General features: G+C 48.8%; 1 protein-coding gene and 1 non-coding gene across 2 annotated transcripts in view; both read right to left on the bottom strand.

Moving 5' to 3' along the window:
* The window catches only part of LOC118716634 (methylthioadenosine phosphorylase), a 53354-nt gene extending 36796 nt beyond the window's left edge, over nucleotides 1-16558 (bottom strand). The window contains exons 1-2 of the mRNA XM_036434188.2: nucleotides 16419-16558; nucleotides 1003-1089 (exon numbers count right to left, since the gene is read on the bottom strand). Coding sequence (XP_036290081.1) covers nucleotides 1003-1089; nucleotides 16419-16451 — 120 coding nt within the window. The 5' untranslated portion in view covers nucleotides 16452-16558. The remainder of the gene's footprint in view (nucleotides 1-1002; nucleotides 1090-16418) is intronic.
* LOC118716803 lies at nucleotides 691-824 on the bottom strand. The gene has a single exon (XR_004987264.1). It is a non-coding gene; the product is annotated as a small nucleolar RNA U109 (small nucleolar RNA).
* Nucleotides 16559-17006: the final 448 nt, after the last annotated feature.

Genomic DNA, 17006 nt, shown 5'->3' with positions numbered 1-17006 from the left:
TGGAGAACCTCGAGCAGTGGTAAGCAAACTCATTTGTCCACAGAGCCAAATACCAACAGTACAACGAATGAAATTTCTTTTGAGAGCCGAACACTGACTTCTGCGCATGGGCCACTTCAATCGCACTGTACGCTTGCGTCAGCACGTGGTTATTGTGGAAGAGCCACACCCGAGGGGCCAAAGAGCCGCAGGTGGCTCGCAGCCGCAGTTTGCAGACCTCTGACCTAGGGGCTCGAGAAAACAGAAGGCTAAGAAGTGAGCCAAGCTTCTAGCAAAACTCAGCCTAGGGGCTCGCTGAAAAAGAGGGGGTGGTTGGGACTGTCGGCTGCAGGGACCTTCAGAGTCGAATGGAAAACTGCAATGTTGGAAGCAGCCTGGTGGAACAGCTTCCCTTAAATAGAAAAGAGGGTTTTACGGTATTCCCAGTTATGCAGTCTTGTTACAAATCCCAAGAAAACCCCTCTGGGCCAGGGCTTACTGGGAATGCTGTTTCCTCCCAGTGTCTTTCTCCTACGTTAGTGTGACACGGCCTGTCTTCCCCAGGTTAGAAGCTGATTTAAACGTTTTAAATGCCGAGAATGAAGGGTACAGGTGCTATGTCTAAAATGAGTGTGTGGCTTCTAGGAATATAAATTGAGAAGTAATTTGCACACGTTCAGCAGCAGTACTTTTTTTTTGTTTTTTGTTTTTTGATGTAGGAGAAATATACTACTACTCAACCTCTCCTGCAAGGTTGGCAGCCCTGAGAACTCCTCTCATGTAGCATGTTATGGAGGCATTCCTGCTCCCAAAGGAAGGAGGAGCAGACATATTTCCACATGCAAAGCAGCAGTCCTTTTAATATGAGAAAGGCCAGGGCGCCCTTCGAGACACTGTCTCTGCCGGTAGAACCCACTGACTGGACTCCTAGCCCCCTTTTTCAACAGCAATTATTTTAAACTTAAAAAAAAAAAAAAAAAAAAATCAAGCCAGCTGGTATGTCTCCATCAACTGGGTGCTAACCTTGCCAAAGGGAGTGTCCACATATTTCTCGGTTCTTCCTTCTAAGATTTCCGGATCATCCAGGCCGGTTCCACCAACAATTCCAATCTGAGAGAGGCAACAAAAAGGTGTTACAGTTCACCAGTTTCCATCAGAAACAAGATTAGAAGCAAACCCGTTTCCTCACATGCTCATTTTCCATTCCTGCTAGCTATTTCTTAAAACCTACAGCTACTGATGAACAGTCCTTCCACACACATTTGAAATAACCCAAACGTAGGTCACCTTTTTTGGACTTGACCACATTTACTGCTGATAATCTGAATAACAAATTAGCACAGAAAGATACTCTATGGAGCGTAAGCAGGAAACCAATCCTAAAAATAGGCAACTGAGGTCGCAGAAAGTACTCTATAACCAATTTTTTTATGCTCTACTAAGTGGACTATGGAATAAAGAATGTTCAAAAGACTCCTGGGATGGTCACTTCATAATGATTTCTCCTCATCACTCCATTAGATAAACAAACACGAGAGATTTTCTTTCCTGAGCCACTAAAATCGGAGCTGTAGGGGACCACAGATAGAATGGCATAAAAAATCACAACCTCGTGTATATTTATGAAATCCACAAATGTCATTCATATATACGTGTAAATAAGTAATTCAAAGGTAGCTATAATTTTTTTTTTTTTTAATTCCCAGGGTCATGCCCTAATTGGTTTGGCTCAGTGGGTAGAGCGCTAGCCTGCGGAATCAAGGGTCCCAGGTTCGATTCCAGTCAAGGGCATGTACCTTGGTTGTGGGCACATCCCCAACAGGGGGTGTGCAGGAGGCGGCTGATTGATGTTTCTCTCTCATTGATGTTTCTAACTCTCTATCCTTATTTCTTCCTCTCTGTAAAAATATCAATAAAATATATTTTAAAAATAAAATAAAATTCCAGTGTCATATTGCATTTTCCAGAGTCTAACATCCTTGAGACCAATCTAAATTGATGATTAAGATACACAAGCAAGAACAATTTCAAAGATAAATACAATATCAGCAGCCCAGCTAGTAAAAAAAATAGATAAGTGAAGTGGTTAGGAAGGTTGCCCTCCAGGCTGCTACTTCCTAAAGGAGAAAGAATATTTAAATTGTTAGCAACCGGTGAGAGAGATGACACTTGACTAAGAAACCCAATGGAAAATGACCTGAGCACCCTTTTAAAAAATATATTTTTCTTTATTATTTTTTTACAAGAGGAAAAGAGAGGGATATAGAGTTTGAAGCATTGATGAGAGAGAAACATCAATCAGCTACATCCTGCACACACCCCACTGGGGATGTGCCTGCAACCAAGGTACATTGCCCTTGACTGGACTCGAACCTGGGACCCTTCAGTCCACAGGCCGACGTTTTATCCACTGAGCCAAACTGGTTAGGGCCTGAGCACTCTTTTTCAATGTTTTAATTCTATGGTCACTTGAGTAAAATCTCCACTCAGTGGCAGAAAGGAGCTCTTTGGGGGGGGGGGGGGGGGGGGGATCGTCAGTTAAGATTTAACCGAACATCTGAATAATTTTCAGATGGGAAACCGCAATGTGTCCATCCATTCACCCCGCTGGCTCGGACTGTTCATGGAAACATTTATCTTGCAAGGAACACAGGACAAGTATAGCAACTGAGTTTAAAACAAGCTGATTTAAATTAATGTGGGGAAAGGGTTACCTCTCTGGCCCCCAGTTAGTTTCCTGGAGGAAAAAAGTCAACAAAACAGAAAATAAGGGCAATTTGGTGAGATTTTGCTGAAGAGCTGCCTGCTACATGATTTGGAACTCTGCCTCCCCACAACTTCCTTAAGTGGCTAAACCAGTTTTTAAAAAAAATGTTTTTATTGACTTTTAGAGAGAGAGGAAGGGAGATGGATAGACGGAAACATGGATAAGAGAGAAACACCACCAACTGGCTGCCTCCCGCACGCCCCCTTCCCCTTCCGGGGACCAGCCCGCCACCAGACTCGTGCCCTGACCCCTGACCGGGAATCAAACCAGGACCTCCGGGTTCATAGGTCAAAGCTCAACCACTGAGCAACCACTGGGGCTAACCCAGTTTTTGAAGTTGGTGCCACCTTGTGGTTCATTACTGAAACCACAGTCAAGTCTAACCACAAACGAGGTAGCACAGTTACAGGTTTAAAAATCACAGTTGTCACACTGACAGGTTCCAAAGCAACAGAAATGTTCATGTAAATTGTACATTTAAATCATGCCAGTTCAATAGAAAAAAAAAATCACACTGTTTTATGCAATCCTAACCGTTTATCTGGCCTGGCTTCTCCATGTTACCCTTCACTTCGAGTACCTCTGAAGGACCACACATCATAGGGGAATAACAAGTCATCACCCCAAACCACAGAACCGAACTGCTGACTCAAATTCCTCTCCGTCTACTTACCCTTCAGGGATTCTATCACTGATGAAAACTTCTACTATGCAAAAACAAACAACCGGCACCCCTCCTGCTGCCCCCCCACACCCCCCTAAAAAAATAATAACAACAAACAAAACCCAAAACAACAAAAAGCAGCTTATGATCACTTTGACTTGGTTATTTCTGGATGATCTCTGGGCCACAGCATCTCACACTGCAGACTCTCAGACTCATACGTCAAAATGAACCTGGACTGTTTTTGAAACCTTGTTCTCAGATTAGGCAAGCTAGCCCAGCCTTGCAGAAGCTCGTAGGAGAGGGCACCGGGGATCCTGCTGAAGTTCAGTGCCCTCGAGCCCACCCTCAGCACCCCCCGAGCTTCAGTCCCACTACCCCGAGGCCATGACAACGCTGCATTAGGTAGCTGGTAATTCGGCCCTCGGCCAGGAACAGGTAGTCCTGGGCATGGAACCAAGGGCTGCCACTGCTAGCCAGAAAGCCCAGGATGTGGTCTCTGGTCCTGGAATATCTGCAGGCGTGTCCATCCCTTCACCCCACCGGCTCGGATTGTTCATGCAAACACTGATCTTGTGAGGGACACGGAACAAGTATAGCAACTGAGCGCTGGCCACTCCAGTGGGCTGAATTTCTAACCACTTCCTGCAGCTGCCGACCGAGGCCAGCGGTGCCCAGATTTGGCAATGTCGCCACCTGCTGGCTCCACGCGAAGCACCACGAGGATGAAATTGTCAAGCAGGGATGGCATAATCCTGCAACTTCCAAATTCAACTCTGCCTTGGTTTAAAACAAAAAAAGGGGAATGTGTCTGAAGCACTATGTCAGAAGCACTACGGTAGGCGCTTCTGTGGCCTACCTCTCTTGGTTTTCACAACTGTCCTACGGAACAAACCCCATAGTGTTACACCCATTTTACAAAACTGAAAAGAGGCAGAGAGAAGATGGCAACCGGCAGGAAGGTAGGGAGGGAGAGTGTGTGAGAGAGTGAGGGAGCGACAGAGGTGTGTGTGGACGTTTGTGTGTGTGTGTGTGTGTGTGTGTGTGAGTAAAACAGGGACAGTGAGACCCTGCAGTGCTCCCAGGGGCTGCCAATCCGGGCAGTCTTTAGACAGCAAAACCCCGCTGCTGTCACAAACACTCTGGCAAGGACACCAGTGGCAGAGACCACGCCATCGTGAAGAACAGAACTGCTCGAGACTAGAACCCTAGCCTCGCCAACACCCAGTCTGATCTCGGAAGCAAACCAGGACCCTACAGCCACTCTGGGAAAACACCCACAATCACGGCTGCAGACCCAGGGACACCAGGACTCCAGGCACCCGGCCAAAGCCAATCCCCCTCCCCCGCCAACCCCACAGCAGAGACACAGAAACTACCAGCCCCCAGCCCCACAGAAGGCTTTCTGCACACACAGAGCAGTGGCCACTCCGCCTGACTTTGAGCCTCATGTCAGACACGGGAAGTTTGTTTTCTGCGACCCGTCTCCGCGCCCAGGCAGGGAGACAGTCCTGAATTTGAGCACAGGCCCACGACCTTGGGGGAGACTGTTTTGTGAGGCCGGGTCCTGCACCCACACAGGGAGACAGCCTTTGAGTTTGAGCCTGGGGGTGCGAACCCGGGGAGTTTATTCCCAGGACCAGACCCTGCACCTGAGCAGAGAGGCTGCGCTGAATGTGAACCTGGATGTGCGGACGCAGGGAGTTTGTTCCCCACCATCAGACCCTGTGCCCTCACAGGAGGGCAGCGCTGAATCTGAGCCTGGGCAGATGGACACGGGGAGTTTGTTCTCCACGGTGCACACCCGCGTGACCAGACCCCACGCCCACACTAAGGGGCAGTGCCACCTGACTTTGATCCGGGGCAAGCGCACACAGGGCAGAAGGGGACCTCCTGCCAACACAGTGCGACTGAGCAACCCCGTCTCCCAGGCAGATCGGGGACCCTGAATCTCCACCCAAGAGGCAGCATTGACCACCAGGGACTAGACTCTGTACCTCATTACGTGCGCCTGAGATCCCTGATTCCCAATACATGCACACTACGAGCCAGTGACTCCAATTCTTGGTGCATGTGCACACAGGGACCCTGATTCTCAGCGCGAGATAGCACCAAGAAACAGAGTCTCTGATACTCAATTCTCGGCCTGGACACAAGGAGCCTCTGACTCCTGACACGCAATAGGGGACTCTGATTTTGGGCACACACCAGTGGGTTCTCAGTTTCAGTGTGGCGCAGGCAGGGTCCCTGATTCTAGGCGCGCGCACACACACACACACACACACACACACACACACACACACGAGGCCACACTAAGCGCCTGTGACTCTCTGACCCAAGGCAAGCGTGGCTCCCACCAACCCACAGCAACCGCACGTCTCAGAGCTCTTCAGTGACACTTTGGGGGGTGGGTGCAAAACGCCCACTGCACATGGCCCAGGCCCCTGCAACTCGACATTTGAACCTTCTGGTGATAGTCAGATAAAGACAACATAATGAAAGAGAATTACAGGCCAATATCCCTCATGAACACAAATTCTAGCAAATCGGTTCCAGGAGTACATCAGAAAGATCATGCACCACGACCAAGCAGGATTTATCCCAGGGATGCAAGGATGGTACAATATCCGTAAATCAATAAACATGATACATCACATAAACAAACTGAGGGAGAAAAATCACAGTCATATCAATTGATGCAGAAAAAGCATTTGACAAAATCCAACACCCATTCTTGATCAAAACACTCAGCACGGTGGGAATAGAAGAATCATACCTCAACATCAAAAACGCCATATATGATAAACGCACAGCCAGCATCACACTCAATGGGCAAAAACTAAAGCCATTTCTCCTAAGAACAGGAACAAGACAGGGATGCCCTCTCTCACCACTCCTGTTAGACATAGTACTGGAAGTACTAGCCAAAGCGATCAGACATGAAGAAGAAATAAAAGGCATCCAAATTGGAAAAGAAGTGAAATTGTCTTTATTTGCAGATGACATGATACTGTACATAGAAAACCCTAAAGACCCCATCAAAAAATTATTAGACTTAAGTGAATTCAGCAAGAAAGCAGGATACAAAATCAACACCAAGAAATCTATGGCATTTCTATGCAACAAAAGTGAAATTACAGAGAGACTAAAAAAGCAATCCCATCTATCATCATACAAAAAAAAAAATTAAGATTCTAGGAATAAACTTAACTAAAGAGGTAAAAGACTTATATGCAAAAAACTACAGGACACTGAAAAAAAGAGATAGAGGAAGACATAAACAGATGAAAGAACATATACTGTTCATGGACTGGTAGAATCAACATCATCAAAATGCCCATACTACCCAAAGCAATCTATAGATTTAATGCAATCCCCATTAAAATACCAACAGCATATTTCACAGACCTAGAACAAACTCTCTAAAAATTCATCTGGAATAAAAAAAAAAAAAAAAAACCACAAAAACCTGCAGCAATAGCTGCAGCAATCCCGAGAAAGAACAAAGTAGGTGGGATCTCAATACCAGATATCAAGCTGTATTACAAAGCCACTATTCTCAAAACAGCCTGGCACTGGCACAAGAACAGACATATAGATCAATGAAATAGAATAGAGAACCCAGAAATCGACCCAAACCACTATGCCCAATTAATATTTGACAAAGGAGGTATGAACATACAATGGAGTCAAGACAGTCTCTTCAATAAATGGTGTTGGGAAAATTTGACAGATAAATGCGAAAAAATGAAACTAGACCACCAACTTACACCATACACAAAAATAAACTCGAAATGGATCAAAGACTTAAACATAGGATGGGAAACCATAAAAATACTAGAGGAATCCACAGGCAGCAAAATCTCAGAAGGAACTTTTTCACTGATACTCCTCCTAGGGCAATGGAAGCTAAAGAGAAAATAAACAAATGGGACTACATAAAAATAAGCTTTTGCATAGCAAAAGAAACCATCAACAAAACAACAAGAAAGCCCACTACATGGGAGAACATATTTGCCAATGTTATCACTGATAAGGGTTTAATCTCCAACATTTAAAGTGAATGTAAATTTACAGAAAGATAAACATTCCAATCAAGAAATGGACAACTAACCTAAATAAACACTTTTCCAAAGCAGACAGAAGGAAGGCCAAGAGACATATGAAAACATGCTCAAAGTCACTAATTATCCAAAAGATGCAAATCAAAACGACAATGCAGTACCATCTCACATCTGTCAGAATGGCTAACATCAACAAATCAATAAAGGACAAATGTCGGTGAGGATGCGGAGAAAAAGGAACCCTCGTGCACTGCTGGTGGGAATGCAGACTGGTGCAGCCACCATGGAGAACAAACAATATGGAGTTTCCTCAAAAAACTAAAAATGGAACCCCCCTTTGACCCACTAATAACGCTTCTAGGAATATATCCCAAGAAGCTAGAAACACCAGTCAGAAAGGATATATGCACCTCTATGTTCATAGCAGAACAATTCACCATAGCTAAGATTTGGAAACAGCCTAAGTGCCCATCAACAGATGAGTGGATTAAAAAACTGTGGTACATGCCCTAATCAGTTTGGCTCAGTGGATAGAGCATCGGCCTGCGGACTGAAGGGTCCCAGGTTCAATTCTGATCAAGGGTATGTTCCTTGGTTGCAGGCACATCCCCAGTGGGGAGTGTGCAGGAGGCAACTGATCGATGTTTCTAGCTCTCTATCCCTCTCCCTTCCTCTCTGTAAAAAAATTATATATATATATATAATTTTAAAATATATATATATATTTTTTTAAACTGTGGTACATCTACACAATGGAATACTATGCTGCGCTTAAAAAAGAAGGGATTCCTACCATTTGCAACAGCATGGGTGGAACTGGAGAGCATTTTGCTAAGTGAAATAAGCCAGTCAGAGAAAGATAAATAGCACATGATCTCACTCATCTATGGGAAATAATGAACAACATAAACTAATGATCAAAAACAGATCCAGAGACAGGGACACATCGATTAGACTATTAAACCTCAGAGGGAAGGTAGGGGAGGGTGAGAGTAAGGGGGAGAGATTAACCAAAGGACTTGAATGCATGCATATAAGCCTAACCAGTGGGCACACACAACAGGGGGATGAGGATAGGAGTGAGGGGTGGGGGGAGGGGAGATAATGGGGGATGAGGACAAATATGTAAAACCTTAACCAATAAAGAAATTAAAATGAAAAAAAAAAAAACACCAAGAAAAAAAAAGTTTTGAAAAAAAAAATAGAAAAGAAAAAAAATAAAAAGAGACTTATCCAAGAGCTAATCACAAGGAGCCAAACTGGAATAGCAACCCAGGCCTTTCATGCTTGACCACGAAGATGTGCTACCTCCCAATACCCCCTGGGAATCTTTATTTATAACACCATACCCTAGTAGAAAAGCTTTCTCTCCATCTTATGAGAAAACTGATGCACAGAGAGGTCAAGTTCTGGCCGAAGGTCACAGAGCCAGCTTAGAAACAGTGACTCTGGGTGGCTAAGTGAATCCCCGGGGAGGGCCGGGAGTGGGGCAGCTCCCCATCAATGACCTCATCCACACTCAGGAAGCAAGGACAGGATCTTACTAGGCCTCGTGGGCCAGAAGCATCAGCCCCCATCCAGGCAATCCCAGGCTGCCTAGGAAATGTGTCCCAGCACTGAAATGCAATCTGGGGGCCAATTCTTGCCAGTCAGGACTTCATTACACAAGATAAAACTCTGAATAGGGACCCCTGGTCAATCAAGATCATTGTCAGGCCCTAACCGGTTTGGTTCAGTGGATAGAGCATCAGCCTGCGGGCTCAAGGGTCCCAGGTTTGATTCCAGTCAGGTTGCGGGCACATCTCCAGTAGGGAGTGTGCAGGAGGCAGCTGGTTGATGTTTATCTCTCATCCATCCATGTTTCTAACTTTCTCTCCCTCTTCCTTCCTCTCTGTAGAAAATCAATAATATATTTATATTTTTAAAGATCATTGCCAGATTTTCATAGCTTAGTGTCATTCCACACTCTCCCACTGACACAACACCAAGCCAATCTTCCTAAGAGAGGAGGTGACTCTCTGAGACTAGGAAAGCATTTTGTTGAAATGCTGGCGTACTTGGGCAGAATGGCTACTTCCAGCAATGTTGGAAGGGCTCAGTCGTACGAACCCCTCTCCCCTCTGTCCCCTGGTGCCTGGACCCAGGAGATTTCACATGCCCACCCTGGTTTCACTTTTAGGCCAGGACACACTACCCAAGGAACCCAGTCCTCCAGGATGGCATTCCCAAACACCACAGCCCCGAGCAGCTGAGGCCAGCTCCTGCCAGGCGGTGGGCTGCCTGCCTCTGAGTGTTCCAGCAAGAGAGCTGGGCAGCACTCCCGGACCTGAGTGCTCAGTCCTTCAGCTCTGGTCGCCGCTGACCAGTCTGGCAAGGGCAGCAGACAGAACCCTTCTCAGTGAGCCAAGCTGGCTTGGAGGCCTCCCAGGGCCTTGCAAAACCCCAGAAGCCCAGTTGTGTGAGGAGAAAGTGGCCAAAATGTCTGTTCAAAACCCGAGATAATGTCCACAGAGATAGCTGGTGGCTCCACCCCTGACAAGATAACCCATCTGTAAGCCACCCCTGGGGGGTGATGGTTATGGGCTCAACTGTGTCCCCCAAATCTATACCATGAAGTCCTAACCCCTGATCCCTCAGAAGGTGACTGTTTTTAGAAATAAGCTCTCTGAAGAGATGAAGTTAAACAAGGTCTCTGGTGGGTGGGTGGGTGGGTGGAATCCATTATGCCTGGTGACCTTGTAAGAGGCCAGGACACACATGCAGAAGGAAGACCACCTAGTCACAGCAAGAAAAAGGCACCTGCCAGCCAAGGAGAGAGAGGCCTCAGATGAATCACCTTGATCTTGAACTGCCAGCCTCCAGCACTGCTTAAGCCATCCAGTCTGTGGAACTTTGCTATGGCAGCCCCAGCACACAAATAAGTAGCACTACGTTCATAACGAAGCATCCATCTTCTCTGAAAACTGCTGTTTGAAATTTTAACCCTGCTTAATTGGCTTCTGTAAATTCTTGCTTGCTAAGACTACTCCCACTTCAGCGAGGCCATTAAGCCTTCCCCAGAGAAGGTTATCAGTGCTGGTGCCAGGCCATGCCTCTGGTTGAGGTCTCTAGGCCCAGCACATACGGGCTCTTTAAGAACTTGCAAAAGGGGCCGGAAACACTCCGTATTTGGGAGACAATGACGGCAAAATCATATAAATAGGGAGAATTCCTGCATGTTGGGGCCCAGAATTTGAGAGACATTTTCCTCTGGACCCCCGTGCATAATAAATGTCACGCCATCTCTCTGACATTGCTTTGTTCTTCTTCGGTTTTCTGTAACAGTAACATCCTTTGCCAAGTCAAGGTATTATTCTAATGGGCAGATATCCCTCCTGAAAAAGCCCATTATTTTTTTTGAGGATTTTCTGAGAAGCTTACTGTACTCTCTGACGCTCACCTTCCCTTGAGAACAGCAGGATCCCTCCCAGCATGCCCCCTGGGTCAGCTGCTAGATACTGGACTCACCGGGGAGCTTTCAATACCAAAGCCCAGGCCACAGACTCCAGGAATGCGGATGGATTGGCCAAGGCACAGTCTGTCTTCTTAAAGCTCCGCAGGTGGATCCAACACGCAGCCAGTACCGAGCACCTGCTCTAGGTGAAATTCTAAAATCAGGGCTCCCAGAGCGTCACAGGCTGAAGAAAGGCCCCTGAGAAAGAGCCTACCAGCCCCGTCCTAATTCCCAGAAGCTGCCATCATTATTTGATGTGATTAAAGATTATTCTGGATTATCTGGGCGGGCCCTACATGCAACCACAAGGGTCCTTAAAAGATGATCACAAGAGGAAGAGGGCGATGTGATGCTGGAGGCAGAGGGAGGAGAAAAGGGAAGTGAGGCAGGTCAAGGGGCAAGGAATGCCAGTGACCTCTGGAGGCTGGAAAAGGCAGTGCAACAAAAAGGCAGAGCATCAATCGATGCTCAAGGGGGCACATTTGCATTGGTTTAGGCCATCCAGTTTGTGGTCATCCTTAAAGCAACCACAGGAAACCAGTAACGAAGAATCACCGGAAGCAGATGCTCAGCCTTTTCAAAGCTCCCTGGGGCAGTGGTTGTCACACCTTAGTGGGCATTTGAATAGACTTGGGCTCTTCTAAGCCCAGATTGCTGGGCCACACCCCTTAGGGCTCCAGATTTAGTAGGACTGGGGTGGGGCCCAAGAACCTGCATTTCTAACACATCCCCAAGTGGGTGCAGACGCACCGAGTCCTTTGAGAACCACGGCTTTGGAAGCATCCGTAGCACAGACTAGAACACCATGATTACAATCACAGTTATCCATCTAGGGTCCACTGCACACAGTTCCTCACCGGTACCTACAGGCACACCTTTTAAAAAAAACATGTTTATTTGTTTCAGAGAAGAAGAGAGAGAGAGATAAAAGCATCAATATGAGATTGATTGGCTGACTGGCTGCCTCCCGCACGCCCCCTACTGGGCATTGAGTCCACAACCCAGGCATGTGCCCTTGACCAGAATAGAACCCTTCAGTCTACAGGCGAAGGATCCATATCCACTGAACCAAACCAGCTAGGGCCACGCCTCCTTTTTACTGTGCTTCCCTTTACTGCACTTCATAGGTATTGTAGGTTTGTTGTGTTGCTTGTTTGTTTTTTAACAAATGGAAGGTAAGACCCCCCTCACCCGCAAACAGATTACAAGTTGCTTTATTGTGGTGGTCTGGAACCAAGCCCAGCAATATCTCTGAGGGCTGCCAGAATAAGGGAAGGTAAGAAATCGGTAGAATTATGAGAACCAAATGAAAATAAAGCATTCATATCTGTCACTGTTCTGTACACTTTCTCACCTGGAGCAAAAGCTAACAGAATCCAAATGGCCTTCCTCAAAGCAACAACAACACAAGAGGAATTCAAAGAGGACCACACCAAGACACATCATAATTAAAATGTCAAGGGCAAAAGACAAAGAGAATCTTACAAGCAGCAAGAGAAAAGCAGTTGGTTACCTATAAGGGAGCACCCATTCGACTATCAGCAGATTTCTCAACAGAGACTATGCAGGCCAGAAGGGAGTGGCAAGAAATATTCAAAGTGATGAACAGTGAGAATCTATAACCAGGATTACTGCATCCTGCAAAGTTATCATTCAGAATTGAAGGGCAGATAAAGAACTTCACAGATAAGAAAAAGCTAAAGGAGTTCATCACCACCAAACCAGTATTATAGGAAATGCTGAAAGGTATTGTTTAAGAAGAGGAGGAAGAAGAAAAAAGATAAAAATTAGGATCAATAAATGCATATCTATCAACAAATGAATCTAAAAATCTGAGGAACAGAATAAACTGGTGAATATAATAGAATCTGGGGCAAAGAAAGGGAGTGGATTGATAATTATCAGTGGGAAAAGGGTGTGGGGGGTGCTGGATTAGGACAATGGGGGGGTGGGGAGGTAAAGGCAGAGGGTGGGGCAGGAACCGGGTAGAAGGGAGCTATGGGGGGGGGGGGGGGGAGAAACAATTGTAATAATCTGAGCAATAAAGATTTATTAAAAAAAAAAAAAAAAAAAGCAACAACAGTAACAACAAAAGCCTTTTCTCTGGCTTTCGGTGTGAACAGGACACAGACAGTGCTGCTCTCACTCCTCTCCAGACTGTCTCAGGGACGTAGCCCAGGTCCCTCAACCACTGTGCCCCAATCTCCGGGGAGAGCCTGGCACCCAGGGGACATTCCTGGCTGCCAGATGCCTTGGAGGAGTGCTGCTGGCATTTCGTGGGGGAAGAGCCCAGAAGTACTCTCTGTCCTGCATTGCTCAGGGCAGTCCTACAGACGGAAATTGTCCCAACCACAATGCCCCCGAGTCCCTGGGCAAGAAATACAGGCTCCGGGGTCATTTCCAGTTTCCGGGGTGTGCGGGTTGTCCTCCATTTCCAGACCTTGGATCTGAAGGCCTTGGCCAGCCACACACAGCCAAGAGGTGATCGTAAGAACCCATTCTCCAGTCTTGCTTCCATTCCCCTCAAGGCCATTTTGTTAGCGGCTCACTAACCCACCTACCATGGGGCCACATCCCCTCCCTGTCACAGCAACCATAGTACACAGGACTTACTTTTAATCCCCCAGAGCAAAAGCTGGGCAGCTGCCTGGAGGACCCACTCACACATCCATTGAAGGAGGTCTCCACAATGCCCTGGCTGGGGGACAAAGACCTGCTCAGCCCCCTGCATGGTCTAGCATGCCACCTGCCCAGGCTGATGCCCGAGGTTCTTGCAGACACAGCTGCTCTTAGCCACAGGGGCGAGCATCCAGTGGGCACAGGGAGGCAGCCGGCTCCTTGCACTCGCTCTACAACCCCTCTCCCTTAAAGCTGCAGGATCTCTGTATTCACACAATAAAACGGGGCACAGAGGCCACAGGTGGGACTCAGTAACATCTCACAACATCCAGTTGGTGGGATGTCAGACTCTGGGCCCAATTCTGTTACTATCTAGGTCAGTGGTCGGCAAACCTTGGCTCTCGAGCCACATGTGGTGGCTCTTTGGCCCTTTGAGTGTAGCTTGGCCGTTAGAGCCACTTCTTCAAAATAGACTCGCCCAGGCCGAAAACCAACTTCTGCACATGGGCCACGAAGTTTCAATCACACTGTACATGCGCACCCCCATGTGGTATTATTTGTGGAAGAGCCACACTCCAGGGGCCAAAGAGCCGCATGTGGCTCCCGAGCCGTGGTTTGCTGACCACTGATCGAGGTCCGACTGTATAATGCTGGGCACCTTAGCTGACCTTTCCGGGCCTCAGCTTCCTATCCGCAAAAAGGGGTTCGTGTGGCTCTCGGATCTTCAGGAACTTTCCAGCTCTATGATCTGGGAGCAGGACATGGTTTTGTTTTTTTTTTATCAGCCTACTCTGCTCTGGACACTAGCATCTCATGCTCTCTCCACAGGATGTTGCCTCAGCAGCCGGGGGAAGTTGGTGTTGGCATCATGGATCCTCAACAGCAAAGGCTGTCTAACCTCAAAAGACAGAAAGTAGCAGGCAGGCCTAGCACGATGCGTACTTCTTGAGTTTATATCCAGCAGCTCGCCGAGGCCAAAAATACGCATCATTCCACATTGCATCAGGCGCTCACCACAGTGCCACACCGGGCCCACTCTGCACTCAGATGCACTGCACCACTTTTACAGGGAGACTGTGTGGCGAGGAGAATGCTGAAAAAGATTAACATGAGGTTGTCTTAAACACCACCCCTCTCTGTTTTTAATATTTCTCTCAGTGTATTCCTGTAAGGGCAAGATTTCCTGCCTGCCCACTGAACGCGGTGGCTACCACGCCTATCGTTATTGAATTGTTGGAGAAAAAATATCCAAACTGAATCTCAGCTCCCCCACTCAGAAACACTCCCATTGAACAAGTTTCAGCATCCCAGCAAACTCTGCAGTAATCCCCACTTTATACAGGGGCACCTAAGGAACTGGCTTAGCACATGAGCTTCCTTAAAACTCTTTCTCCCCTAAACCGGTTTGGCTCAGTGGATAGATTGAAAGGTCCTGGGTTCGATTCCGGTCAAAGGCATGTACCTTGGTTGCGGGCACATCCCCCAGTAGGGGGTGTGCAGGAGGCAGCTGATCGATGATGATTCTCTCTCATTGATGTTTCTAACTCTCTATCCCTCTCTCTTCCTCCCTGTAAAAAATCAATTAAAAAAACACAAAAAACTCTTTCTGCCCCCTCCCCCCCTTACTGATAAGGGAGGAGTGTTCTGCAGGTATTTTTGATCGCAATACTCCTATCAAAATGGTCAAAGGAGTTTCAAGTCTAGGTGTGACTGCAACACTCCCCACCCAACTCCTTGTCACAACTGTTTCAGGAAAAGCTGAAAAAAAGCCTAATAAACGAACAGTCACTGTGACTGACAACACCAGGACCGCAGAGATTTGCCTTCTCCCCGGGAAGTGAGAACACAAAGCGAGGAACCCAGAGAAACCTGGGTGAAGGAGGCGGGCCTCCTCCCTACCCCATAGGCCAAGAATTTCTCCAGTTATCTGACTTCCCAACCAATCATACACAGCGAAGAGATCTTAAGTTTTATCAGTTTTTCCTTAGGCACTGCAACTCTACCCTCTCCAGGGACACCAGCCAGGCCGGGAGTGTTTAAGCCCCAGGGAAGCTGGGAGGGGGGAGAGAAGGAGGGGGAAGGAGGAGGGCTCAGAACTCTCCAGCGGCTGAGGATCCCACCGCACAAAGGTCTCTAGTACAGAGAGCAGCACGAGGGCTAGAGCACAATGCAACGAATCTCTGACTTGCTGATCGCAAACAAAGCAGTTTAAAGCCAGAGGCCTCCACAGAGGGAGCAGCCCGTACTCCAGGTCGGTGCTGCATAAGTCAGATTGCCTGAAGCAACGTGCTGCAGGGGACACTTCAGGGGAAGGCCTACGTCAGGAAAGGAGAGACAGAGACACAGAGGGGGGAGGGGGGGAAGAAAGAGCCGGAAGCTTGCAAAAGAGCAAGCACACAGTTCTCCCACGTGGGCGGCGGGCAGAAAGCGGAATCGGAGCGGAAGCACGAGGGGACAGGCTCCGAGCAGCAGGCACCCAGCACGCCCCACCCGGGCGCGCCCCCCGGGGAAGGCAGGACCCCGCCCCCCCTGAAAGGCTGGCGCGCGGCGGAGCTCTGCCCGCAGCCCCTCTCCAAGGGGCTTGCCCACACCCTGCAACGGGGAGGGTGCAGCTGAGCCCAAAGGTGGAGGGGACCAGCATGCAAGCTTCCCCACCCGCCCGCTCCCCGCCCCCGGGCGCACCCGTCTCGGTGCAGCGCCCCAGACCGTTCCCGCCTCGACTCGGCGGGGGGCGCTGGCCGGGCACCCAGGCGGGGCGCGCGGTCCCCCGGGCGGGAGCGAAGGCGCAGCGGGCAGGGGGCGGACCGTGGCCTCCAGGACCGCTAAGCTCACCTTCACGGCGGTGGGGGTGGCCGCTGAGGCCATGTCTGCGCCGCGGGGAGGCTCCGGGATGGGCACGCCAAGGGGAGAGACGCGCAGCGGGGACCGAGCACTGCGGTCCGGAGTGCTCTGGCTCCTCCTCTTCCTCCCCGGGACCGCTGGATTGGCTGCTGGCGTGGGATCGCCCCGCCGCCGCCCCCCTCCCAAAATCGCGGTTCCCGCGTCCCGCCCCGCGTGCACATTTTTCCGGTTCTCCGGGGGTTTGGGTTTCCCCCCCCCCCCCCCCATCCCCGAGGTAACTAACGGGCTTATGACCGTGAGAGTAGCGGAGACCGTTTGCTGGGCGCTCGGTTGGTGCCAGACTCGGCTGTGCAGTTGAACGAGCCGCGTTAACTTTTCCAGGAGCCCCACCAGGAAGAGCAGCACCCGGCTCTGCCAAGGATTGCTGCTGGCTCCTCTGCAAAGCCAGGCTGGCCCGCCTGCAGCCCTCGCGGGAGAGCGGACCGCAGCAGAGGGAGCTGCTTGCTCATCTCCAGTTTGAGGGGAGGCTCTTCACAGGCTGGGACCGCGCCCAGCTCCCAGCCTGACTGTAGGGCCAGC

Source organism: Pipistrellus kuhlii, unplaced genomic scaffold, assembly GCF_014108245.1.
Source record: "Pipistrellus kuhlii isolate mPipKuh1 unplaced genomic scaffold, mPipKuh1.p scaffold_m20_p_12, whole genome shotgun sequence".
In the NCBI taxonomy this organism is placed as follows: Eukaryota; Metazoa; Chordata; class Mammalia; order Chiroptera; family Vespertilionidae; genus Pipistrellus; species Pipistrellus kuhlii.
This window is presented reverse-complemented; position numbering and strand designations above follow the sequence as displayed.